Genomic DNA, 26,920 nt, shown 5'->3' with positions numbered 1-26,920 from the left:
ACATTAACATAAACTGGGCTGTTAACTAAAACAAAAATGTGGTTTATTTTACAAAATGTCAGCATTTTATCTGACAGGAACCATCATGACATGGAGTAATTTAGAGTAATTTAGAGTAATTCATTATCCTTTTTATAATTGATTTATTGGCTTGCATGCTAAAATTGAATGTGTCAGGTCAGTCACGCAGTTTTCTGTGTCAGTCTCGCAATGAGGTGCTGCTCTGCACCACCTAAGTCTCAGACCAATAAAATCAATCAACTCAAGTGTTAAATGTACTGTACTGTTGTGGCACCAGCCTGCAATCACTATCACTCATTGGCTTAAAGCTTTAAAAGAGCTAACATGCTCATAGCTTAAATGACCAGTTTTACAGATTTTGCTGATTTCATGCCTAAATTACACAGATACACAGCTAAGTGACATAACAGTGGCATATATACAAATATTAACTTTCAATATTGATACCATTAGTACTAGCGGACAATACTTCGGTGACTAAAGCTGGTTAGATATTTTGGGTATAAACTGAAATTAGTTATAATCAAACTATTAATATCTTTCTAAAACATACGACGTTGTCACCTTGAGGGACTATAAAAAGGAAACAGAACTCACTTGTATCAAGTCAATAAAAAGGCCTAAGACAAAATACTAAACAGAAGAAAGAAGAAGAGAAATAACAATTTAACATAAACCACTGACACACTCCGGGGCCTGATCAACCCTGCAGGGCCTCAATGGATGAGGGTGTCTAGTGATAATGGCTGAAACACCTGATGAATCCAATGTCCACTATTGACGATGTGTCCCAAATTTTAATATGATAACCTAGATCAGATCTCTGATCCCTAAACCTAACCAAGAGAGGAAAAATGGCAGATAAGTTTGGGTAAAAGACCGAAAGTTGAGGCACACAACGACGTGTCCCGTTGGTAAAGTTTCTGGGCTGCCTTTTCTCATAACAGCCATCCCTCAAGATTTTCTCCATTTAAAGCAATGCATTATCAGGCATTGTAACATCTAGTCATTTTACTAAAAAACTGGTTTCAACTGCATCAGAATAATCCAACAATTCCAAGATGAGGCTTCGGTCACTACTAATATGTTTTTCTTTTTCATAATACAGTGGGTTTCTGTTAGGATTAAGGATTAGGATTTTTAGATCTATTTATTGAATTTATTAAAAAGGTCTGTGCACTAAAATATAAAACTTATTCACGGGGTGAATCGTGGACGAGCGTGGAAGAAAGTCGTGCCTGAGAGGTTAAACTCAGGGCACCTCCTTACACTAGGAAATCCCCTTCCTTTTTTCACCGAGAGAGAAACGTCAGGTAGCCGCAGCGGCTTTACAACTTCCTGTGCTGATGCGCCCAAGTGAAAGAGGCCACAAGATGCTGTCTTTCTCGGCTGCTGGAGTTATTTTATTACTAGCTTGGATTTATCCAAGTGACAGCCTTTATTTTCACATAGGGGAGACGGAGAAAAAATGTTTCATTGAAGAAATTCCGGATGAGACCATGGTTATTGGTAAGGACTATTCGCTTGTTAGCATAACCTAGCTAACTAACGGTACACGCTAACAGCTGGCTGCAGCAGAGATGCTGCGTTGGAAATGACAACGGGGACCACACGAAGACTTCTTCACGGTGTTCACACCGGTTAAAAGTGTTTAAGCAGCAAACTGTCAAGTTTTGGCCTACTAAAGAGGCAATCGGTTTGTCTCTTTATACTTAAAAAATATGTTAAAGTGAGTTTCTAATCTTAGTTAGCTAAACAGTATTTTACACCTGAAGCTAGCATAGTTGGAGTTGTACGTGGTAAAACTGGACGGGTTAACCTACGTATAAATATATATATAAACAACCCATATTAGTGTCAAGTATTGCCGAAATAGTATTGTAAATATTTGTGCCAGCCTTGAATTCATAATTTGTCCACATCTAGAAGGTTTAGCTTTACCTTCACTCGGATGAATGCATTGGCACTGCTCCCCGCAGATCTATTTGTGGCAAGTAACCTTCACAGTACACTTGATTCGGTACATTTTAAGCATATGGATCTTTACTGTAGTTTTATGGTGTAATAGATTTAAATGACACGCTTTCACCAAGACTTTTTTATTTAAAAATTGTCGAAACTCAATTTCTTTTTCACACTGGGTAACAATATTCATATTACTAGAAATCTGAACAGAATGATGGTGATGCACCTAATATATGACAGTATTTTTTTTAAACCAATTTTAGGAACAGTATCCACAAAATTGTACTTACCTTACAGGGCTTTTATATGTGTCACATCTTTGCATTTTATGTATTTATGCATTTTTAGGATGTGTGTAAGGGTTCAGCTGCACTCAGAATACTAAAACATTCTTAAATTGATCTCAGAAATGAGTTTGTTTTTTTTAATGCTGCTTTAATTAGGTGTAAAAAAAAAAAACCAAAAAGAAAAAAAAGGTGACTCTATAATGCTACACTCCGTTAACTCTACTGAGTGTTTTGGCCCTTACAGTTTAATATTTTTGGTCTTGCTCTCAACACTCTGCCAGCAGTGATTTTACTAACTGCAGCAGTGGTGTTTTGAGTTTAGAAATTCCAATTTAGGCCTCTGTACACAGATACATTTACTAGCTTGTGAATTTTGTGTTTAAAAACAATTTTTTGCCTGACATGAACAGAAATATGCATATTGTCAGGATGTAGAGATTGTTCCACTTGCATTTTTAAGATCTTAAGCTGACTCCGCTATTTTCATGAATGCTTTTTAGAACGTCAGAAAACTGAATTCCAGCATTTCCAAAAGTGAAATCTGCCTTTATACCCAAACATGCATAAATGTTAAAGGCTGTTAAAACTACAGATCCACTGAGAACTGTTGTATATTTACACTTTAATGCATCAAATATTTGAAATAAAAAAAAGAAAAATAAACTGTGTTTACTTACTTACATTTTGCTTTTTATGCTTTACCATTCAATGTGTTTTTATGTCCTGACCCTGTACATCTTGTGTAAATACCCTTGTTCAGTGTTATGATAGTATTTTCAACAGTATGTTTAATATAAACACACTTTACTGGCTGTGTTAGCAGTGCAGAAGTGAATGATTACATGATCCATTGATGGTATGTTTGCTTTTTTTTTTTTATTATTATTATTTAAAAGGAAAGTACAGGACTCAATTGTGGGACAAACAAACCGGCTCCTTCCTTCCATCCACCCCTGGTCTTGGGATGCATGTTGAGATCAAGGATCCAGACACAAAGGTAAACACATGAGAGGTAATTTTCCATGGAGTGAAATTATTCTCAAATGAATGCTCTATGTTCCACAAGTGTAAACTAAGATTTGCAAAATGGTACAATTTGTATTTTGGAGTAGTCAAAAATGTGTGCTCAAATCTAAATCCAAAGCAATTTGAAAAACAAAAGACAATTTTACAAAATACACATATGAAAACGTGAATAAATGCTAATCATTGACACACAGATTTTTAAGTTCAGCTATCTAAATTGATCATTTTTGCTTTCATAAATCTTACATATGTTTGTTAGTCATTAAGCTAAGATGAATGCTATTGTGCTGTGTTCTGAGACTGGTAAGGTGATTCAGATGTAGTTATCCCACATTACCTGAATTATATCTATATTTCGATTATACAGCAGAATAGTTATCTTGTACTAACTTAAGAGGATGAGCCAGAGGGATGGCTTATCGTGCTGTTCTCCAATCCGCAGAGGCATACTGATTGGCTGTTTTTGTAGCGGAAGAGCATCCACCAGGAAGCAGCAGCATATTTGAACCATATATTAACCTTCATACAGTGGGGCAAAAAAGTATTTAGTCAGCCACCGATTGTGCAAGTTCCCCCACCTAAAATGATGACAGAGGTCAGTAATTTGCACCAGAGGTACACTTCAACTGTGAGAGACAGAATGTGAAAAAAAAAAAATCCATGAATCCACATGGTAGGATTTGTAAAGAATTTATTCGTAAATCAGGGTGGAAAATAAGTATTTGGTCAATAACAAAAATACAACTCAATACTTTGTAACATAACCTTTGTTGGCAATAACAGAGGTCAAACGTTTACTATAGGTCTTTACCAGGTTTGCACACACAGTACCTGGTATTTTGGCCCATTCCTCCATGCAGATCTTCTCGAGAGCAGTGATGTTTTGGGGCTGTCGCCGAGCAACACTGACTTTCAACTCCCGCCACAGATTTTCTATGGGGTTGAGGTCTGGAGACTGGCTAGGCCACTCCAGGACTTTCAAATGCTTCTTACGGAGCCACTCCTTTGTTGCCCGGGCGGTGTGTTTTGGATCATTGTCATGTTGGAAGACCCAGCCTCGTTTCATCTTCAAAGTTCTCACTGATGGAAGGAGGTTTTGGCTCAAAATCTCACGATACATGGCCCCATTCATTCTGTCCTTAACACGGATCAGTCGTCCTGTCTCCTTGGCAGAAAAACAGCCCCATAGCATGATGTTTCCACCCCCATGCTTCACAGTAGGTATGGTGTTCTTGGGATGCAACTCAGTATTCTTCTTCCTCCAAACACGACGAGTTGAGTTTATACCAAAAAGTTCTACTTTGGTTTCATCTGACCACATGACATTCTCCCAATCCTCTGCTGTATCATCCATGTGCTCTCTGGCAAACTTCAGACGGGCCTGGACATGCACTGGCTTCAGCAGCGGAACACGTCTGGCACTGCGGGATTTGGTTCCCTGCCGTTGTAGTGTGTTACTGATAGTGACCTTTGTTACTTTGGTCCCAGCTCTCTGCAGGTCATTCACCAGGTCCCCCCGTGTGGTTCTGGGATCTTTGCTCACCGTTCTCATGATCATTTTGACCCCACGGGATGAGATCTTGCGTGGAGCCCCAGATCGAGGGAGATTATCAGTGGTCTTGTATGTCTTCCATTTTCTGATGATTGCTCCCACAGTTGATTTTTTCACACCAAGCTGCTTGCCTATTGTAGATTCACTCTTCCCAGTCTGGTGCAGGTCTACAATACTTTTCCTGGTGTCCTTCGAAAGCTCTTTGGTCTTGGCCATAGCGGAGTTTGGAGTCTGACTGTTTGCGGCTGTGGACAGGTGTCTTTTATACAGATGATGAGTTCAAACAGGTACCATTCATACAGGTAATGAGTGGGGGACAGAAAAGCTTCTTACAGAGGACGTTACAGGTCTGTGAGAGCCAGAGATTTTCCTTGTTTGAGGTGACCAAATACTTATTTTCCACCCTAATTTACGAATAAATTCTTTACAAATCCTACCATGTGGATTCATGGATTTTTTTTTTTTCACATTCTGTCTCTCACAGTTGAAGTGTACCTCTGGTGCAAATTACTGACCTCTGTCATCATTTTAAGTGGGGGAACTTGCACAATCGGTGGCTGACTAAATACTTTTTTGCCCCACTGTATATTACTGTATAGGATCTGTAAGTGAAGGGTGACAGTTTTTTTTTTTTGTGTATTTAGAAAACAAAAATGTCTGTGTTGTTTGAAGTAATGCAGAAATCCACAAGATTGCCAGATCTTCCAGTTTTTTAACAGGACTTGAACGCTGCTTACGTTTGTGGATCTGTTCTAAGCTGACACTGTGAAAAGAGTCCCAAACCCCTCTGTGCATCTCTGAATTGATCTGTGGAGGAAGCCTTTTGAAAGCAAAAATCATAAAATTTATGTAGCTGAACTTAAAAATGTGCATAAATGATGAGTATTTATTCAGGTTTGGATATTTGCATTTGCAAAAGAGTTTTACCTTCATTCAAAAAGTTTTGTACACCTGTATGGATTGGAGCCTGCAGTTGTGAGTACGAACACACATTTGTAAATCTTAGTTTACCCTTCTTGGTTATAACATACACTTTTGCAACCCTTTTGATACCAATGTAGCTCCATAGTTTTCTAATACACACCTGCACATGGAACATATAAGTTAAATCTAAGCATTTGCTGCTTACACATTCCCCAGATCATCCTTTCGCGTCAGTATGGATCGGATGGACGGTTCACATTTACTTCCCATACACCTGGAGAGCATCAGATCTGTTTGCATTCAAACTCTACCAAGATGGCTCTGTTTGCAGGTGGAAAACTGGTATGTGCAGAAGTGCACGTCTGACTTTTTGAACTGCCAGACTGCTTTCCATTAAAAATAATTAGCATTTGTTTAACAATAACTGAGTAATGTTAAGCAGTGTATAAATGTTTAAACTGTACATTAAATGAGTAGTTTAAAAAATAAACGACCTAAAAGTAGTTGATAAATCATTAAAAAAGAAAAAGAATCAAAAAGTGTGATCTTAGTCAAGTTTAGTGTATAAATGGTTATAATGGGTAGAGATTGTTTATATTTGAGCAATTTCAGTTGGTAAGTTTGAAATTGCTAGCTAAAAGTAGCTTAAAAAATGAGCTGAATACCCGCAGATAATTACATTTAAATTATTCAATTAAGTGATTTAAAAAAATTAGTTGATGAATTAGGTCTTAAAGTAATGGTAAAACCCTAGCTACATAAGGGTAAGTTTATAACTGATAAATAATCCTTGTAATACAAAGTTGACCAGATTTCTTAAATGAAAACTCTGTCACCCTTTTTGAAGTATTTGACCTTCACAACAGTGTTAGATAACACATTTACTTGTGTCTAAAAACTTAAATTTCTCAGAAAGTCTGAGATTGAAGGTGAGTTAACCCTAGACGCAATGAAACAACAACAACAGTGGCAGCCTACCTTAATGCTGTTTGATCAGCAGCGTAAATGTAGAGTCAAGTCACTAGAAGCACAGTGCTACCTTAGATAAATTAAAAGTATTGTCTCTTTTTGTATTTTTGCATTACCTATTTATTATCATACATCTTAGACTTATGTTAATATATTTTTTTGGGCACATCAGTGAGCCTAAAAATAGTTTTCACTGATATTGTTTGTTTGTTTTAATCTTTATATATATAAAAAAAAAAGCCTCTTAACTTTCTGTCTGGTCTGGCACTAGTCTGCACTTCACCTCAGACTGAAGTAGCAAACAATATGCCAGTATCCAGAGAACATAATGTATGTGCTGTAAAATAACACCAATAAATATGGGTGTGTTGAGCTATGCTGGAAATGACCTAAGTCCATTCTGATCCTTTTGTTCGAGCCTCTTGGAAGGTTTTTCCACCAGATTAGCTGAGGTTCTTAAATCAGTACAGTTCAATATTCTTGGGACCTTGGTGCTAGCATTTCAACTATGCTTTGAGTGAAAACATCATAATCAATAATAATAATAATGGATACTTTATTGATCCCCATGGGGAAATTACTTGTTTTTCTCTGCATTTGACCCATTCACTCAGTGAAGCAGTGGGCAGCCCACTAAGCAGGCGCCCGGGGAGCAGTGTGTAGGGACGGTACCTTGCTCAGGGGTACCTCAGGGTAGCCGTTAAGTGGATTCGAACCGCCGACCTTCCGATCATGGGGCGACCACTTTACCTACTGAGCTATCCCTGCCCCTGTCTTATACTAATCGTGGTGCAGGCCAGTGCACTGCATGAACTGATACCTTCAAGGATATCAAGGATACATTAGCACCAAAGAATCCCACTGATGTCACCGTTCTTCTTCTGTGGAAGGAGAACCTGCTACTTTTTGCTTCCAGACAGGAGTGAAATTTTAAGGTCTAAAAAAAATTATTTCATAAGGACAGTGTGCAGCTGTAGTCACCATTTCCCAAATAAAACTTAAGGTTTTAGTTAGTACATCAATTTAGCTTATTCTAAGGAAGTTCTTGATCTGAAGTTGACTGAAAAACATGTAAATCTGAAGTGTCTATTACTGTAGAGAGTGCATCTGGACATTCAAGTGGGAGAACATACCAACAACTATCCTGAAATTGCAGCTAAGGACAAACTCACCGAGCTGCAGCTACGAGTCCGACAGCTGCTGGACCAAGTCGAACAGATCCAGAAGGAGCAAAACTACCAGAGGGTGAGTTAAAAAAACAAAAACCAAAAAAAACCAAAACAGTTCTGTTTTATGTCAAAAGTATTGGAGTTGAAGCCACTGCAGTGACTTGAATGTGCTGGTTTTCTTCTGCAGTATCGTGAGGAGCGCTTTCGCATGACGAGTGAGAGCACCAACCAGCGTGTTCTCTGGTGGTCCATTGCTCAGACGGTCATCCTCATCGTCACTGGTATTTGGCAGATGAAGCATTTGAAGAGCTTCTTTGAGGCCAAGAAACTGGTGTAACGTGAGTGTGAACAGAATCAGTGAGTGTGAAATGACACGAGCAGACAGACTTTGCTCACCCAAATATTAGCCATAAATGGTACGCGCAAATCTGCAGATACAATTTTGTGTCCCGGGTAATGTGGCTTTTTCCTTTCCTTTTAGTTTTTCCACAGTAACTCAAAACGGTTTGTTGTGTAATCCTGACAACACTGGACGTGTCACTTTTCTATCTTAAAGTGCAGGAAAAAGCATTTTTGTGATTGTATATGAAGAAAAATGAGAATGCTGAAGTTGTTATAAGTATTTAATTTTGGTCATTGTTAGTGTTACACAAAGTTTCACACAGGTTTTGTAACTTTTAACCATAGGATTTCAGCTGTACTCATCAGGTACATACATTTCTGCATATACTATAATGCCTTTGGTTCCTTTTGCGCCCATTTCAGTGCTTGAGTCCCAGTTAGTTTTTATAAGCAGCATAATAAATAGTTTATAATTATTCCAGAACTGTGTTAAATACGCACATACAGGTATTCAAAGATTAACTCACGATACTTTGCCCACAATAGCAATGACATCATGATTCTGTGATATACATTAGGTTGATTTATTCAATGCATTGTGAGTTTCTATAGCTATATTTAGCTATATATAATATTAATATTTATTTAACCTATTGAATATTTTAGAGCTACAGCTTTGATATTGTTTCAGGTGCTTTACAGAAGCTATACCAATATTAAACCACTCGTCGAGATAGGCTTACAGTTATATTATAAACCTTTTATATGCTGCTTGTTTGTGTGAAATGAAATGTTAAAGTGTTACCATCCATCTTTCTACAGACAATGTATTGTTTGTAGTATACCAGATCTATCTGTAGAGCCAGTTTATGATATTAACAACAGGAATGTGTGTATAGATACTGGCTGCCCTTTTCTAATGCTTTTTACAAGGATTTAATACTACAAGAGCCTCTACACTTATCATTCCTGACACTAGATTGTGTTTCAACAAAACTTATTTATTGAACAGTTGTGACTTTTTTTTTTGCGCTGGGCTAGAGCCAAGTTGACTGTCAAACATTAGCAGGACAGCATTTTAAGATTTCTGATCATTTCTTAAATGCAGAGTTTAGATCCAATTTCAGATCCATAGATATCATATGCACTAAAGCCTTTTCAGAAATGTTAAATTGCCACTCTGGAAATATTCTGTTTTTTACTGTGGTCTGGGTGCCTGTTTCACATGCTTAATAAAAAAATAATTAAAAAAAAAACTTTGGCTGAACTTGTTGTTGTTGTTGTTATTTGCGCCACTTTGTCCTAAGGAGAAGAAATACACAGCAAATGGATCATCGTTTCAACAATAAAATTTATTGCTTGGCTTCAGCTTCCCTGTGAGCCAGATTCCAAACCAAACAATGCTGAAATGCCTCGGTAGGACAGTAACCACACATTAAATCACAAACTGACCTTTTTTCTCCCCATGTTGACAGAAAAAAAAAAAAACAAGACACACACAGATCTTGTGATACCGGTAAATAAACCACTGCTACACCATCAGAGCTGCAGTGTGAAAACCTAGTTGGATGATGAAACAAAATCACCACTTTGCATAGGTTAACCCTCACACTCACCTCCAAAGCACCACAGCACGGACACGAGACTGCTACACAGAAACACTTCCTCGGTTTACGCTCAGGTTTATTAATATCAAGAATAGAGTTTTGTCACCTTTGGCACACCAAACAGAACAATATCAAACACACAATACAATGTGTCATTATAAAGGGATAAATGATTTATTTGTTAAATCAGGTCTTTGTTTCATATGTTCAACAAGAGTGGTACACTGTGCTGTGTGGAGGTCCTGATCTGTGGGAGACACATTTCAGCACCGTCCTGTGTTTGAGTGGAAAAGTAGAAAATATCACACACCAGCACAAGAATCCAAAGAAACCTCACGCAAAAACACTGAAGTCGTCGTGTTTTCAGTAGTTTGTCTTGTATCCAGTTATCTTGACTAAAAGGTTTTCCATGAGGAGCAAGTCAGGGCACTAAACGTTAATAACACTTGTTAAACAACGTTAAAAAGGTTTTCTAGCTCTGTGCCAAATGCCACTTTAATGCTTAAACTGCAACAAGGGCACACAAAAAGTTAGGATTAGGCAAATACAATTTACAATTAATGCAGGATTCCTCAATCCTAGCTCCACAAGGCTGTGTGGAAAAGATCTGCTTCACCGCTCTGTTCGTTCTGCATGTGAAGAGCAGAGCTCTTTTGTTTTGCTTTTTTAATTAAAGGTATTTCAAAGAAGGAGAGGCTCTTTCTTAGCGTTCAGACACGGTGAGGTGCTGCATCTTCTTGGCGGCATCTTCTGACACCATCTTAGATGTTTTCTCAGGACTGGGAACTGGACTGGGACCAGGACTGGGATTAGGAGTGTTCAGTGCACTGTTGGGATACTCCCTGTTGCCGAATATGATGCTACCCACTCGCACATTGGTGGAACCCACCTCAATCTTTATATGGAAGCAAAGAAAACAAAAACAACAGTTAAAAAGGAGGAAAATAGGATGTGCAGATTCAAATCAAATATCAGCAACAATGCTGAGGAGTCTCCAAGGACAAATGTTTGTGCAGACAGTCAGATTTTCATGATGACTCCACTGATCTTTTCTGCAGTGCCACAATGTTGACATTTTTTTCAAAGTTCAACTTTTAGGAAATGCAATGTATGTGCTGATGTGGGGTTTGACACAGACATTCATGACCTACAGAGGATCATTGACTTTAATCAAAGTCAATCAAAAGAAATTTGATTTCAGAATTTGGACACAAAGTTTTTTTAAATTGCTGTTACCAGCTTCCATACAGGAGTGACACTCACCGCATGTTCAAAATCGGTGGACATACCCATACTCAGCTCTACATCCTCTGTAGGCAGCTTCAGACTGTCACACACCTCCTGTCTCCGACTCAGCAGCATCTGTGCAGGTGTATTGTTAGGATTACAGACTGACACTAATATTAATAGTGTTTTTCATTTTTCTTGGTGCACACAAAAATGACCACAGGTAAATGTAGCCGTTCTGTAATTGTTTCGTACCTGGAAGTCTGGGTTGGGCCCCAGAGTGAGGTCATAGCCGTAGCGCCCAATGGTCATGAGTCCTAAGAAGTGCAGGGCGGGACACTGTGTCACTATGTGCTTCACCGTGTTGACCGTGTCCTCTGGTGGCAAGCCATGTTTGCCTAAGACAAACATTTGACGCATTGTTCACGTAACAGCAGCAGTGTTGGTGATCAGATCGTCACACCCAAGAAGCACTCACTCTGTTCTCCGCTGGTGTTGACCTGAACCATGACCTTTAACCTCTGTGTGCTGGCTCCTCTGATGCGCTGCCACGAGCTGTTGACCCTGTCAGCCAGTTTTGCAGAGTCGATTGTCTCCACAAGGAAGAGATTCTGCACTCCTGCAAAAATGAGGATGAAAGGGCATCATGCTGTTGTATGTATTCACTTATTTATTTAGAAATAGCTTTAATTTGGTACAGTCATGGTAAAGAGAAAGTACACCCAACAAGCGTCATGGCCCTTCCCACACTGCTTCTCAAAGATCACTGCTGATTGTGTTCCCTTTGTTAACACACACACCCGAATGGTCCAAATGATCACACTGACAAAAGTCTGCCTTTATAGACGCGCTTGTAACGATTAGAAGTACCTGACTGTTCTCTCTTTAATTACTATGGTAGCAGTAAGAGTGTACTTTTTTCAAACACTGTTTTGTTAAAACAGATAATGACAGTGTAATATGACGTGTTGTTGTTCATCTGAGGTTCTATCTACCCAATTTTCAGACCTGCTAACAACAAGATGTTTTTAGGGTTTTTTTTTAGGTTTACATAAAACCTTAGAATAACCACAAAGCACTCTGAGAGAGCATTTCACAGGTCTGTGACCTCTACGAGAGAGCTGATGGTCACTCACCCAAAAGTTTGTTGACATTATTCTTCTGTAGATGGCCGATAAAATGCCACTTGATTTCTGGACACAATTCTAAAATCTGGATGAAGGGAAAAGAAACAAGGTCAAGGTCTGCGGTGGGGGAGGAGCAATCCAATCTTCTAAAATATGTGAACCTACCAGAGGATCTGAAGCTTTGTCAACAAGTTCATTAACCTAGGGAGAAATGAAGGGCAACGTCAATCATCTGTATTACTGTCCACCTTCATTCTCCTCACAGGTCATTCAGAGACGCTGGCAGTGTTGCACACTCACATAATTTTCCCCAAAGTTCCGCTGCCCTTGCTTGTAGGCCTCCACAACCATCTCTGGGGGTTTTGTCTTGCTGACAGCTACAAGGCGGGGTGGTACAGCTGGTAGTGTCTGAGGAAGGACAACAAAAGCTCATTTTTCATCCGTATCAGTGAGCATGAGCAGAGGAGCGTGTGATGCAGCATGCAAGCAGAGATCTTTTGCAGAGGAGTGAGTCAACCCTGTCAGCATCATCCAAAACAACGATGCTTCCGGCTGCATCCACATCCTGCTACAGATCGTTCAGCTGCTCCTCATCATTTAGATAAACCAGCTCACAGCATGTTCCCACAGCTGTGACCTACATCAACCTTGATTCTATTTGAATGGAGTGGCACTTGTTGAAAAGGACATCTACACTCGTGGACGTTTCCCATAGAGCAATAGTCACACAATAATGGAATGAGTAACTGACAGACATCATCTGTACCCACTAACACGCAAACACAGCCAGAGTGCGTGTACCATGCTCCCCGCACGCACTGTCACGCATGGGGTGTTATGAAAGTGCTGCCGCAAGCCCGACTGTCTCCCATTCAAAGGTTGAAGTGTTTGGCAGCCTTACATAACGATTCGTGCTGCCGCAGCACGTTTTTCTCAGGGCCCCAAGAGAGGAGCGAAGGCAGAGGCGCTACCGAGAGGAGCATCCCGGCCTGCAGTTACCTTAGGCCGCCGGGCCGCCGCCTGGTTCACCCGTTCCACTACCGACTGCAAAGCCTTGGCAACTTCCTCCGACATCGCTACTTTCCACATTCCGTTAAAACTGCTATGACACAGAACGTAAAGAAACGCGTCCGCACTGACGACACTCGGCTTTCAAAATAAAAGTCCAGCTGAACGGGAAGTCAGTCGTCCGGAGTGCGCCCCCTGTCGACCCGCCGTCAGCATTTGCGCATTATGATTACAAATGCACACAGCACTCAAACACACCGGAACTGAAACCTGAGTGAGAATTCCTCTCCGGCTTCAGGCCAGAAGAAAAAAACTTTTTGAAGTCATATTTAGGAATAAGGTCAGCAAAACTGTCTTTACCAGGTTTTTCTAGATGCAGATTTTATGTGCTGCTGACATATAAAGGACAACAGTATCCAGAGGCATTTGTTGGCTGCTGCAGTCTGGGAGACATGCTACTGAAAAGGAATGACATTGCTGTTTTTGTTTTTGTGTATGTAGATACAACCTGTTGGCAGTAAAACCTTTATTTCGGTCATGTCCTGCATTAAAAACATATCTAAAACAATACACACACTTTATATATTTGTGATCACTTACTGCTTTTTCTAAATATAAGAATTGCATTAGGATAAGACAGGTTTAGTCATTTATTTGTGTAGTCTTTAGTAGTTCTCTTAAAGACAATGTTGGCTGCTTTTTTATGGGCTCAAAATGTGGTCATAAATATTTTGTACTTGTAAAAAAGATTTGTATGTGTAAAAAAGATTTGTGTGTGCGTAAAAAAGATTTGTATGTGTAAAAAGAATTTGTGTGTGCGTAAAAAAGATTTGTATGTGTAAAAAAGATTTGTATGTGTAAAAAGAATTTGTGTGTGCGTAAAAAAGATTTGTATGTGTAAAAAAGATTTGTGTGTGCGTAAAAAAGATTTGTATGTGTAAAAAAGATTTGTGTGTGGACTTAGAAAAAAAAAACCCTGCAAGTTACAAGTACGGATTTTTGACCCTATTTTTCTACCCTTCATCTGATTGGTCAATGTCATGTCAATCACAAATGTAATAATCCAATCAGAGAACAGATGGGTTTGGCTGTCGGAGGGGCGCTTTTTTGAACTGCAGGTCCTTGAAGGGTGATACCGTTTGTATCCGATAGCAGCTAGGTCCCCAAACTTTCAGTAGCTGTTGAAAGGAAAAAGTTGTGGTATATCAGTGGTTAGAAATAACATTATTACTTTAGGATTAGTTTAACACAAAGTCAGGGCTGACCCAGCACCATTGCTGTGAGTCACAGTGCGCAGCATAAAAGTCCTTTCACATCGGATGCAGGATACGCTGCTAATGCTAACTGCTAACTAAAAGCAAAGGATCCAGAATTTGTTATGCTGGCTGCTGGGCTCTATGGGTTTTTGCAGCAGCTCTACCTGTACTAGATGCACCTGCTCCTTGTCTTTTCTATCTCTGACTTTATGTCCTCTACAAGAGTTTGTTTTTTTTGCTAGTTCTTCAAATGTTCAATAAAAACATGTATGCTAATTCATAACGAAGAAAGCTTTGTAATGAAGACTGTCATTTCCAAAACACTGCCCGCCCCCACCCCGCGGTCCGCAGCGCTGTTGAAAAGGCTGTGGAAGTCCCTGTATTAAACACGTAGACCTGTGACATAAAAATCACCAAACTCGGACTACCACAGACTGTTTTCCTTCGTGGTGATGAAGGAAAACGCTGGGTTGGCATGTAAAAGGGCATTTATTCCCTTCAAAGACCTGCAGTTCAAAAAAAGCGCCCCTCGACAGCCAAACCCATCTGTTCTCTGATTGGATTGTTACATTTGTGATTGACATGACATTGACCAATCAGATGAAGGGAAGAAAAATAGGGTCAAAAATCCGTACTTGTAACTTGCAGGGTTTTTTTTTCTAAGTCCACACACAAATCTTTTTTACACATACAAATCTTTTTTACAAGTACAAAATATTTATGACCACATTTTGAGCCCATACCTTTTTGTCCCATTCTCTGTCAACATGATCCCACACTGCTTCACTAATGTTGGCTGAGCTCTGGGGACACCAAACCCTGATCAAATTTCACTCACTTCACATGGCCTGTTGCCACTGATTTTCAAGCCACTTCTAATGTCAAATCAGAATCCTTTAATAATCCCTAAGGAAATTATGTGAACACTCATACCTCAGCCTTTTCTGCCTGTTTGTCTTCCTTAAGGATGACTTGTTGACAGCCACTCTTCCACTCAGACCATTTCTGACGAGTCTTTGGTGAACAGTAGATGGGTCAGTAAAGGACCTGTGCCAGATCTCTGCTGGATTCTTCTTTTATTTCTTAAGGACATGACATTCAGATACTGTTTGGCTGCTGTAGCGCTTTAGGCCTGCCACTCCTTTAATCCTTCACTTGTTTGTTTTTCCCAAAAATTTTTAAGCACACACTTGACACAATCTTGGCTCAAATATTCAGTTAACAGCTCTTTGGGCATCACATCATTGGTGAACCCCCCACTCTTTTACATCTGTCAGGCTGCTATCTTTGTAGATTCTGAAGCAGCAGGAATAAATTACTTTTTTGTAAAAGGCAGTGACTAAGTGCATACCTAAATTCAACATGTATTTGGTTTTCTCCTTCTTTTGAAAATAGGCAGGTATAAATGAGCTCAGCAGCAGCCAATCTCCAAAGAAAAACTTTTAGCTTCCGAAGGCCCAGAGAATCACTTAAAATTTCTAAGAAGATCTGTCTCTTAGCGGGGAGAATATGAAGAAATAAGGGTGTTCCACAGTATTTTATATCGGTCCAGCTGGACTCTTATCATCATATTTAGTGTGCAGCTTCCTCTGCCTGTTGCTATAGTAACATGTTGACAGTAACAGAACAATAACTTGTTGTATTGTGGTAATGTGATATAAACTGAATGCAGAAAACCAATTACAAAGAAAACTGATTTATTCACAAGATCACACATTTCAAAAATCCAAACAAAAAGACTGTATCTATCATCTCACAATTCAAATACAAATGCTTTGTCTCCTTACTGAGGAGCCAGAAAGGGACAATAATGTAAAAAACAAACAAACAAACAAAAAAAAACCCCAACAAAAAAACAAAATGTAGGGATCATTTTCTTCAGGTGCCTCCTCCGCTCTCATACTCTCTCCAAGGCCTCCAGCATGATGATGCTGTTTCCCCTGATGACCTGTGAGAAACAACACCACACAGAGTAAACACACTACCATCATGACAAATGTCCTAAAGGTTTTAAATAAAGCACTGAGCTTTCCAAATCTAAACAGAATTTAGTATCTTATTCATAGAAGGTAAAGCAAACAGCTTTTCTTGACATTTTAAAGCCTAAATTATACTGAACAGCTGAGCACTCATTCCTGTTGTTTGTAGTTCATTGCCTGGGGAGAATGTGTACTTAGTGTAAAGTAAATCATCCACAGACACAGAGTCCACACAGTCACAAAAAGCAGGCAGGCACAAACTGCCCTAACCATCTCATGATGAAATTTATAACAGTGGGACCCGAGTATACCCTAGCGGACTTGCTGACGGTATAATTCCTGCTTCAAACCGAGTTAGGATGGTTTTGAAATGAATGAAAATGATTTCCTGGAGCAAACAGCAGCAGATGCAGGTATAACTAATAATGTATGGTATGTGAACACAATTCCACAAGTGTGCTATCGTGCAGTCCACCAAACAGTCCCAACAGCATGTCACTGGATGTGGAAGACATATGTGTTGTTCAAATGCTCACAGGTTGACAAGTGGGCCAGAAACGGGGAGGGCGCGATTGTGGAGTTCGGCAGGAAAGGGTATGACACAAACATGAAAAGAAAAGTACAGACAGTGACTGCAGTGGACACTTTTCGTTGTTTTTGAACACACTGTTCACTTCACTTCACTCCCTCCAAGACATCTACAGGAAGCGGTGCCTGAGGAAAGCGGGGAGGATCATCAAGGACTCCAGTCACCCCAGCCATAAACTGTTCAGACTACTTCCATCAGGAAGGAGGTTCTGCAGCATCCGGTCCCGTACCAGCAGAATGAGAGACAGCTTCTTCCACCAGGCCATCAGACTGCTGAACACGTCATAGACACCTCACCTTCACTACTAGAACTTCAACATTATGCACTCCATACTGTACATTAATGCCACTGTTTTGCACATGTCTCAACTCTGTATATTTTTATATATTTTATTTATTGTTTACTCTATTTAATTTGTAAAATATGTGTATACACACACACACACACGCACGTAGAAAAATATTTAGTATACACATCCAGAAATGCATATACTATTATATATTGTACATATATTTATTAGTTTCAGATGTAGCCATTCTTGTATTTTGCTTGTTTACATTATTGTATTTTGCACAACTCTGTTGCTTGTGAAGCTCGCACACAAGAATTTCACTCACATGTACTGTACCAATGTACCTGCACATGTGATGTGACAATAAAAGTGATTTGATTTGATCAACTCGTTGTACTGAGAACTTTATACTTCTCCAAGGCTGGCTGATGGAACAACGACAGCACATGCAAGTGTGGCCCACGCACAGGTTGTAATACATATTTGTGATACTCCATCAACAACAAACACTCTCTGCAGGCAGTCTGTGATTGCGCAGGAACTGCGTTCATGCTACTCCCACTCAAGAATAAAACAAGCATAACAATCTGACGTTGTTCAGGTCATGGTTAATGTTATCGGGGACATGCTAAATGTCTGTGAAATAAGGGCCTAAAACTTGTTCCACCAGCTGAGCTAAAACCAAACCGTCAAGTACAACCAGGTTACAAAGGACGAAATACTAGTAGCACATGATATGCAACCAAAATGTATACAAATGACTCCACCAAGTCTCTTTGCACTCCATATGACAGGAAGAGCAAATGGTGGATGGAAATGAGTAATATGATGGAAAAACAGGGCTTTAATCAGGTACAAAATATTTATTTTATTTTGTGATGATATCATGCAGATTTCAATTTGTACTGCTGCTGAAACAGAGTGTGCCAAAATGCAAAGGGTTCACGTGCAAATGAATATTGGCAATCCTGTTAATATACTACAACTAAAGCTATCAAGAAAGATCGGGGTCTTAATGGGAGTGCTTTGCAGCATGTTCAGACCGTGGCAAATATGAAGTCTGACACCATTATAACCAGAACTCTCTCGTAAATAAGCAAGCTGTAGTTAAGAGGAGAGCAGACTGCTTGAAGATAACAATGCTGTGCTTAAGCGCACAACTTTTCTTTGGTTGGATGCACAAACTAAAGAATGAACAGAAGGAATGGGTTAATGGCCTTTGGTGACAATACAGAAAATTAAGAAAGACAAAGGTACTGACCACCATGCCAATTGTGTTCTGCTGTCCTCCGGGGCCCATCTCCAGACAGTCATCCACCACCAGGTTCATAAAAGGGTCGAACCCCCGCAGGATGCCTTGCACATGTCTGCCTCCATTCAGCTTCACTGAAAGGAGAAAAAAATAAATCACTATGAGGAATTTTACAAACTGCTCAGTTCATTTATTTCTGAGACTGATCCATCTTTAAACTCAAAGTTTAGATTGTCCACATACTACCACGAATATTTACATACAGCAAAATAAGACATCCATATTTATGCTATCACATAACCTAACTTTTGAGTCCACATCTATGAAAGGTACTTGACTTACCCAGTGTGAGGAATGAACTTATTATTCCGAGGGTTACAACAAGCTTATTTTCCAACTTTTAAGACCATAAAGACATCTCACAATTATAGTATAGTGTCAATGAAAGACAGTAGGGGTTATAAGATCTGTACAAGTTATACAATATATCAACATTTGTCCTAACCATCGCATTTCTAGCAGTACTTCCCAGCAACACAACACGCTGCGCGTATTAAAATAAATTCCCCCCCTCCCCATGTGTATTGCCTGCACTACATGTCTGCTCTTTGTTATGAGATCCTGAACAAACAGGGAGCAGAGGTCATCGAATAAGGCTTTGTGAAGTGTACCAGATGAAAACGTAATTACTGAAATTATTCAATAACTTTACTTTGATATTTCATGCTGTTGCTCAAAAACAACGAAAGACAGGAACAGATTCACTTTTAACATTCCGGCTGCATTTGAATCTGTGCTTGGAGTCATACTCACATGAAAGCTTCTTGTCCATGAACCTGGAAAAGAAACCCATCAGCATCGGTTACATGGTCACAGTTTCTTCACAGGCATGTTAGCTAATGTTAGCTTGTGGCTATTACAAACAATGTACCAGATCTGCTATACAGGAAACAAGAAGCAGGTACAAAATAACCAGTGCGCGTTTATTTATCAAAGATCATTGACTTACTTCTTCAGCTCGGGTGGGTGTGCTTTACTCATTTTAGCTGTATTTTCTGGACGCCGAAGCACTCGTTCGCAATCTTTTCGTTTCACGAAACCGCGGAAGGAAAGCGTGCGCCGACAACCGGAACTTCATTGGTGAACTCTCATAGTGGACCTTCTGCGTTTTCCTCACAGCGCCGCCATGAGGACAGGAGGAGGGAGAGCCGGCCAGCTTTGAATGCATATACCGGTAGTAGTGGAAGAAATATTCAAATCATTTATTTAAATGCAATTATCACAGTATATCCCTCAAATCACCACCAGAAACAGCCTTTCCTGTTGATAAAAGGCAGGATAGATTCATACTTTGATGTTTAGGCAAAATTCTGACCCTGCCATCCAAATGTTGCAGCCTGGGATCAAAACTCATCAAACCAGGTAACATTTTTCTAACCCAGTAATGTCCACTTTTAGTGAGCCTGGTTGATTCATAGTGTCAGTTTCCTGTTCTTAGCTCACAGAAGTGCCACCCGTTCAGTTCTGATGGTGCTGCAGCACATCTGCTTCATTGTCCGTGTTGTGCATTCAGAGATGCTGTTCTGCATACCTTGGTTGTAACCAGTGGTAATTTGAATTATTGTTACTGTCTGGCCTGACGAAGCACTATGCCAAAGCATTTTCACCCAGAGAAATTTTGTTCACTTACTGGGTGTTTTCTCTTTTTTAGACCATTCTTTGTAAACCCCATTTATGGTTGGGTGAGGAAAATCCAGTGTATGTTCAGTTTTTTGGGGGGTGTTTTGCTATAAGACCAAGTGGGCCCAATGACAACCATTATTTGTTGACAAATACATTTAATAATTTGAGGAAAATCATATTAGTGTAACTATTGTTTTAATAATGAATCTAATGTACATTATTGCATTTTATAACATTGTTTTACTGTTCCTGCTTTAAGAGTAATGTGTAAGCTTCATGGCTATTAGTTGTTATACTGTTGACTATGTTCAGAATACAAATGGAAGAGCTTTTAGCTGCGACCTGTTATTTTAATAATGATTTATATTATCTGAACCTAGAAACTAGCTAAAATCATCAAAAATAAATGTATATATTTGAGTAGAAATGAAATAACTTTAAACCACTTTGAATAAAATCAAATTATGGTATAATTTTTGCAATTTGCCCTTGCTAATTTCAACTGTCATCCATTAATTACTATCAGTCTGCTGTATGGCTGTGGCATGCAGTCAGTTTGAAAATTCACAGAATTAGAACAGCAGAAATGATGCAAAGAAAACATCTGACAACTGTTAAATTTTATTTATGTCATCTGCAAAGAGCCATACACACCAACTTACAAAAGACCTCAGAAAAGTAGAAACTTCAAAACCTAGAAACGTATCTTCTACATGTTCACAGTCGCATTTTGAAAACAGTAGTTGAAAATACTTTAGAAAAAAAAATCATGTTGATTTAAGTTTATTCACCAAAGCGCACTTATTGAGCATCGTAGACACACTGAAGGGCTGCCGTCAGTCCATCTGTTTGCATAGTTAGGAAATACGACCAGAGCTCATGCAAGCTAAAAAGCAGGGGCATTATGAAAGGCATTGTTTCGGGTAGAGTTATCCATGAAAGCCAAGTTTGCTCACTGTATAGATTACTGCGATCTCTCTTCCATGATAAAATATTAGGAAACAGCATGTAAACAAACAGTGTTACACATTACAATCTCATTCAGACCCTGGGGCTGCATTTTATCTCTCGAGCAAAGAAATGAACCTCCACCCAGTGCTCTAAGTAGTGCTGCTAACACTCACGTTCGGGACACAAGACTGACAACACGACAAGTTCAGACACCACAATTGATGAATAATTATTGCCAAATTTGTAAGAAAATACAGCAGAAAACATAACAAAAACTAGACAAGTGGCAAACAATTTGTCAGGCAGTGTTCTGGCCAGAATGTACCACAGTTGAGCAGATGGCCTCATTTCTCAAAAGAACAAAAAACAAAACCCTGAGGCAAAGATGAGCTTAGCTCCACTTTGAGCATGCGAGCAAATCCCAACCTGTTTTTGGAAAATGGGGTCGATTAGAAATGAACAGTTCAAACTCTAAGAGCTGGGAAGTTTATCCAAGGTCCAGGAACCTTTACACAACTGATGTTATTATTAACAGCCATTTTCAGCTGCTCCCTTCTCAAAAGGGATCGCCACAGTGGGTGACTCCACAAGTTTGACTGGCAGAGTTTTATGCTCTTTTTATGGCCTCCCTAATACAACCCCAAAGGGGCTTTGTGTATCTGGCTGGAATTAAACCAGCCCAGTTGCTTCCAAGTGGTGAGACCATCTTCCAGGATCATAAGCTACCATTCTTAATTAAAAGAAAAAATAAAAGGAAAAGCAGACAATTTGTGGAAGTTTTTATACCACTCTGTGGTATAAAAGTGGATACACAGACAACAACTGGTCTGAAAGAGGGACTCCTGGGTTTAAAGGTTTGGATACTTTGAATGGATCAAACGAATCAAAATCAAACTGTTCTGGCTTCTACAGTTTTCAATGCATTATAGAGTGAAAATTTGCAGACAACAGTCCTTCACAGTGAAAATATTAGCTTTATGTTCAATTTCATATCATCAGTCTTGCTGTAATAAAGCTGAGGCTCATCTTAAAGGCTGCTGCTGCTAAACAACATAAACACATATTCTGTGTAATTCTTCTTTGTTGTATTTCACTACAATGCAACTTGTTAATGCATGGTTGCTCTGCAAGACGCATCTGAGAAGATGTCCTGTTCTCAGATGTACAAACACTGATTAAACCTCCCTTTAAAAGCTGCTGTGATGGATCTTAGACAAACTGATATCCACACTGTGCTTTTCAATGAGTCTTGCAGGAGAAAATAAAATTCATGGTAAAGGGCTAAATAAAAGCTTAATAAGACATTCTTTTTAACTGTTGATATGGTTTGGATAACAAAGCCCGAGTTTGGGGTACAAAAGCAATATATTCTGAATTCTCAATCAGTGAACTCGTGACTCAACAAGAATTTCACAGAGATTTCATCACTCCCCTCTGTCTAACCCTTCAAGGCAAAAAGGCGGGTTGCTGATGACATTCACACTGACACGTCAGGCTTTGTCGGCTTGATGCGTGTAGCCCTCTGTCAAGCTGTCCTCCTCCACCCTAACTCGAAGGTGCTCCTGACAGTGTTCTAGGAAAGAGTCAAGTGCAGAGAACCCCTGCTGGCAGGGCACGCAGTGGTACAGCCTCTGCCTCCTGGAGCCTGGCCATTTGCACGTGTCCATCTCGGTGGTGCACACACTGCACTGTCTCCTCTTCATGGAGGTTTGGTGGAGCTCCATGTGTTCCTTCAGCTGCTGCTGCAGAGAGAAAACCTCTGCACAGGAGGGGCACGGGAAATCTCTCTCCACCTCCTCCTGAGCTTCAGGCACTTCTGTGCATCTCCCTGAAACACCTTTCTTGGTCAACTGTCGAATGACTTTCCTGGGTCTCCCTGGGCCAGCCCTGACTGTCTTAATCTCAGCGAGGCTGGTTTTGGCTTTATTTGGTCTGTTTTCTGATAGTTTGGATGAGTCTTTGGTGGTACATCCTACAGTCTTGCTTTTGTTTTTGATAGCCACCAAGCTCAAGGCTGTATGCTGTCTGTAGTGTGCCCTAAGCGATAAATGGTGGACAAAGACTTTTCCGCAGACCTGACAGGGATACGTGCCTGCTTTCCTCCGCTTGATGACGACTGGCCTCGGCTCTCTCCTGACATTCTTCTCTCTACTGTGCTTTTCTTTTCTGTGCATGTACAGTTTAGAGGTGCTCCTGAAAACCATGTCACAGGAGCGACAGCTCAGCAGCTTTTTTTGAGATTTTGAACTCTTGCTTGGCTCTTCATCCACCTTAGCACTCCTTCCTTTCCTCACCTCCCCATCGGTGGCACTTTGCTCCTCTGCATGGCTGGCCTGTTCATGGCGTTGCAGTGCAGCTTCTGAGCGGAAGACTCTTGAGCAGAGTTGACACGTGTTGATAGCTCGGCCACTGGGCCCTGGAGTATCTGAACAATCAGAGCGAGTGGAATCCCCCTCAGAAACAGGTGAAGAGCCGTCAGGGAGTCTGCTGGCATCAGCTATATCGGACAGGGACGGCAGCTCATTGCAGCCGGCCTGTTGGTGCTGCAGCAGAGCCTGCTTCTGGCTGAAACCTCTCCCACACGGGGCACACGCATATGGGCTGTGGTCCATGTGATGAGGCTGGCGGTGAAGTGGCTTGTCCAGGGGGCTGCCAGGATCAGAAGTGTGAGTCACGCACGTAGAGCAGGGGGAACCAAATAGCGACATCCCATGACAAAGCTCGCAGCATGTGGACTCGCACTTGTGTAGCTGTAAGGATGACCTCAGGGAGAACTCCTGGCCACACGAGGGACACCGGTGAGGCTTGGGCAGTGTGTGTTCAGACTCCTGGTGTTGTAACAGATCTGTGGCATAAGGAAAGGCGTTACCACATTCTTGACACAGATAGGTGGGCTGCTGGGGCAGACGCTGCCTCTGGGTTTGTGTGTGCTGTTTTGTCTCTGCCCTAGCGATAAAGGTGGCAAGCCTTGACAGAGTGTCTGTGGCTGAGCTGGAGCGACCAAATGACTCCTGGGACCTTGTAGTACTCCAGCTGACTCCATCCATCCTCCTTCACCAAGCTTTCTCCTGGCTTTTATGGAGACACAAGAGGTTTTAGCAGCTACCCTTTAATTCACTCAGACACAAGATCTAAAAGGCTAAGGTACTGAGAAGTGTTTTGGTTGTAAGCTAAATGGCACCACGCCTGCAGTCAACAGCTAGCCAAGCTCTGTAGGATGAGGGGAAACGTGCCTTCTTTTTAACTTGTTCCTCTTTTTTTGTTGACATTCTGAATTACTGGTCGCTAAGTTTTATTCTTCTATTCTATTTGGACAACACAGACTGCGACGATAGGTATCAGTTTAGTGATAAGTCTGAGCCTCTACAACGGTAAACCTTACAACAACACAGCTGCGACCACGGGCTAGCTTTGTGTTTGCTAAGGTTAGCTCGCTGCTAGCCTCGCCAACACGTCAGAAATGCACACTTGCGCTTGTTAACTAGCTTACCTTGGCACTCAGACAGGAGCAGTGCAGCGGCTGTATTGACGAGTGAATAGATTCAGACAGTGCGTTGCATTATTAATGGGATTCTTTAACACAAACCACACTGGCATGACTGCTAAACTGAAAGCCAAGTTTTCTTAGCACTTCCGGCACGTCACTTACCCACTTTGCAGCTTGAGTTCTCAGGTATGCGCAGTGACTGTAGGTATGATGCTTCTCCTCTCTCTTATCTAGCCCATTTACAGTCTTGCTAGTTACAATTAAAAGGACTTTCAAACCAAAACAATTTACTAATTTTTTTTTTAAATTAATGCCAGCAGTTGCTGACCCCTAATTAACTATTAAAAAGACATAAAATCAAAAATGTTCTCTGCCCCTTTCAACAAGGGTGTTTCCAGATTCATATCGACCATGTTACAGATGGGAACTAGAACAAATGGTGCGATATGGCAGCCTCACTTCTGTCAGTCTGCCCCAGAGCAGCTGTGGCTACAACTGTAGCTTGCCTGCACCAGTGTGTGAATGTGAGAGTGAATGAATAGTGGAATTGTAAAGCGCTTTGAGGGTCTCGAAAAGCGCTGTACAAATGCAATGACTGACTGTTTGTGTGTTTTAGTCCTGTGATATACTGGCGACTCGTGGAGGATTACTCCACCTTTTGCCTGGTGACCCTTCCCCCTTTCCTGACTTGGAAAAAAAGAAGAAAATGAATGGCTGAAATAAATTATTGTCACACAGAAATACTCAAGAAAAATTTTAAAACTAGAGAAACAACCCAAGTAAGTATAAAATGCAGTTTTTAAATGATGATTTCATTTATTAAGGGAACAAAGCTATCCAAACTTAATTTAAAATAGTAATTACATGCGACCCCTGGCAGGAATAGCGACAATCAAGAACAGTGGCTCACATCGCTGTGGAAGAATTTTGTCCCACTCTTCTTTGCATAAGCATTTCAATTCAGCCACACACAAAGGTTTTTGAGCAGAAGCCGCCTGTTTAAAGTCACACCAAAGCATCTCAATCAGGTTTAAGTCTGGACTTTGATTAGGCCACTCAAAAAACTTTTTTAGTCATTCACAGGTGAACTTGCTGGTGCATTTTGAATTTTTGTCTGAATTATTAAGTGTGCTTGAGCTTCAGGGCATGAACAGACGGTGAGAAATTCATTCTTTCGGGTAGAGAGCAGAATTCAGCAGACGACACCGTCGTGGTGGGCCTGATCTCTGATAACAACGAGACGGCCTACCTGAAGGAGATTAGGAATCTGGAGAACTGGTGCCAGAGGAACAACCTCCTTCTAAACGTCAGTAAGACAAAGGAGCTGATAGTGGACTTCAGCACTAAGCAGGAGAGGAACTACCAGACCCCCGTCATCAACGAGTGCCCAGTGGAGAGAGTGGACAGCTTCAAATACCTCGGAGTTCACATCACGCAGGACCTGTCATGGTCCTGTCACATCAACACCGTGGTGAAAAAGGCCCGACAGCGTCTCTACCACCTCAGACGCTTGAGAGACTTCCAACTGCCCTCCAAGGTGCTCAGGAACTTTTACTCGTGCACCATAGAGAGCATCCTGGCGGGAAACATCTTAACCTGGTTCGGGAACAGCACCATGCAGGACAGACGAGCTCTACAGAGGGTTGTGCGGTCAGCTGAGCGCACCATCCGCTCCGAGCTCCCTGACCTGCACTCAATCTACAGCAGGCGGTGCTGGACCAAGGCCAGGAAGATCGTGAAGGACCTCAGCCATCCCAACAACAGACTGTTCTCTCTGTTGAGGTCAGGAAAGCGATTCCGCTCCCTGAAGACCAACACAGAGAGACTGAGGAGGAGCTTCTTCCCGCAGGCGATACGGTCTCTCAATCACACCACCACACAGTACTGACCCACACATATGGTTCTTACACACACACACACTGGACTTTCTGGACTTTGGTTTTGCACAACACTGGTCACTATATTCTTCATTTCCGGTTAATACTTGTACAGCTGCTGTTACTGTGTATATATTTATTTATATTTAGATTTCTTCATACATTCTTATATAGTTCTATATTGTGTATTGTGTATTTTGTTGTACAGTTATTTTATTTTCAACTTTAATTTATATATTTATCTTTATCTTATTCTTCCCAGTTAAATTTACCCTTCATTCTAATTTGTGTTGTACAGTTATTTCATTTTTAACCTTAATTTATATTTTA

The 26,920-nt window shown here is 40.6% G+C and overlaps 4 protein-coding genes across 7 annotated transcripts; 1 reads left to right on the top strand and 3 right to left on the bottom strand.

Annotated features, from left to right (window-relative positions):
• Positions 1–1,321: 1,321 nt before the first annotated feature.
• tmed4 (transmembrane p24 trafficking protein 4) lies at positions 1,322–9,522 on the top strand. Of its 2 annotated transcripts, XM_004573464.4 has the most exons (5): positions 1,327–1,530; positions 3,170–3,270; positions 5,992–6,117; positions 7,843–7,989; positions 8,101–9,522. In XM_004573464.4, the coding sequence occupies exons 1-5, from the start codon at positions 1,368–1,370 to the stop codon at positions 8,248–8,250; spliced, it is 687 nt and encodes a 228-aa protein (XP_004573521.1). In that variant the 5' UTR covers positions 1,327–1,367; the 3' UTR covers positions 8,251–9,522. The 2 variants fall into 2 exon arrangements, with proteins under 2 accessions (XP_076734383.1, XP_004573521.1); XM_076878268.1 differs by lacking the exon at positions 5,992–6,117 and having other exon boundaries at positions 1,322–1,530.
• Positions 9,523–9,586: 64 nt separating this feature from the next.
• On the bottom strand, positions 9,587–13,415 carry plpbp (pyridoxal phosphate binding protein). Its single transcript, XM_004573463.5, has 8 exons — positions 13,216–13,415; positions 12,517–12,624; positions 12,382–12,417; positions 12,226–12,301; positions 11,568–11,708; positions 11,345–11,487; positions 11,126–11,224; positions 9,587–10,757 (listed from the first exon to the last, which is right to left on the bottom strand). The coding sequence occupies exons 1-8, from the start codon at positions 13,303–13,305 to the stop codon at positions 10,566–10,568; spliced, it is 885 nt and encodes a 294-aa protein (XP_004573520.1). The 5' UTR covers positions 13,306–13,415; the 3' UTR covers positions 9,587–10,565.
• Positions 13,416–16,160: 2,745 nt separating this feature from the next.
• snrpg (small nuclear ribonucleoprotein polypeptide G) lies at positions 16,161–19,756 on the bottom strand. Its single transcript, XM_004573462.3, has 4 exons — positions 19,602–19,756; positions 19,406–19,428; positions 18,602–18,726; positions 16,161–16,428 (listed from the first exon to the last, which is right to left on the bottom strand). The coding sequence occupies exons 1-4, from the start codon at positions 19,631–19,633 to the stop codon at positions 16,378–16,380; spliced, it is 231 nt and encodes a 76-aa protein (XP_004573519.1). The 5' UTR covers positions 19,634–19,756; the 3' UTR covers positions 16,161–16,377.
• A 1,119-nt stretch (positions 19,757–20,875) lies between these two features.
• si:ch211-148l7.4 (uncharacterized) lies at positions 20,876–25,147 on the bottom strand. Of its 3 annotated transcripts, none has more exons than XM_004573461.2 (2): positions 24,876–25,147; positions 20,876–24,298 (listed from the first exon to the last, which is right to left on the bottom strand). In XM_004573461.2, exon 2 carries the CDS (start codon positions 24,271–24,273, stop codon positions 22,717–22,719), a length of 1,557 nt encoding a protein of 518 aa, XP_004573518.1. In that variant the 5' UTR covers positions 24,274–24,298; positions 24,876–25,147; the 3' UTR covers positions 20,876–22,716. The 3 variants fall into 3 exon arrangements, with proteins under 3 accessions (XP_004573518.1, XP_004573517.1, XP_076734382.1); XM_004573460.3 differs by lacking the exon at positions 24,876–25,147 and adding an exon at positions 24,717–24,860; XM_076878267.1 differs by lacking the exon at positions 24,876–25,147 and adding an exon at positions 24,717–24,860 and having other exon boundaries at positions 20,876–24,071.
• Positions 25,148–26,920: the final 1,773 nt, after the last annotated feature.

This window comes from Maylandia zebra, linkage group LG20 (assembly GCF_041146795.1).
Source record: "Maylandia zebra isolate NMK-2024a linkage group LG20, Mzebra_GT3a, whole genome shotgun sequence".
NCBI classification, from domain to species: domain Eukaryota; kingdom Metazoa; phylum Chordata; class Actinopteri; order Cichliformes; family Cichlidae; genus Maylandia; species Maylandia zebra.
The sequence above is the reverse complement of the archived record's forward strand: the minus strand, read 5'-3'. Positions and strand labels throughout refer to the sequence as shown.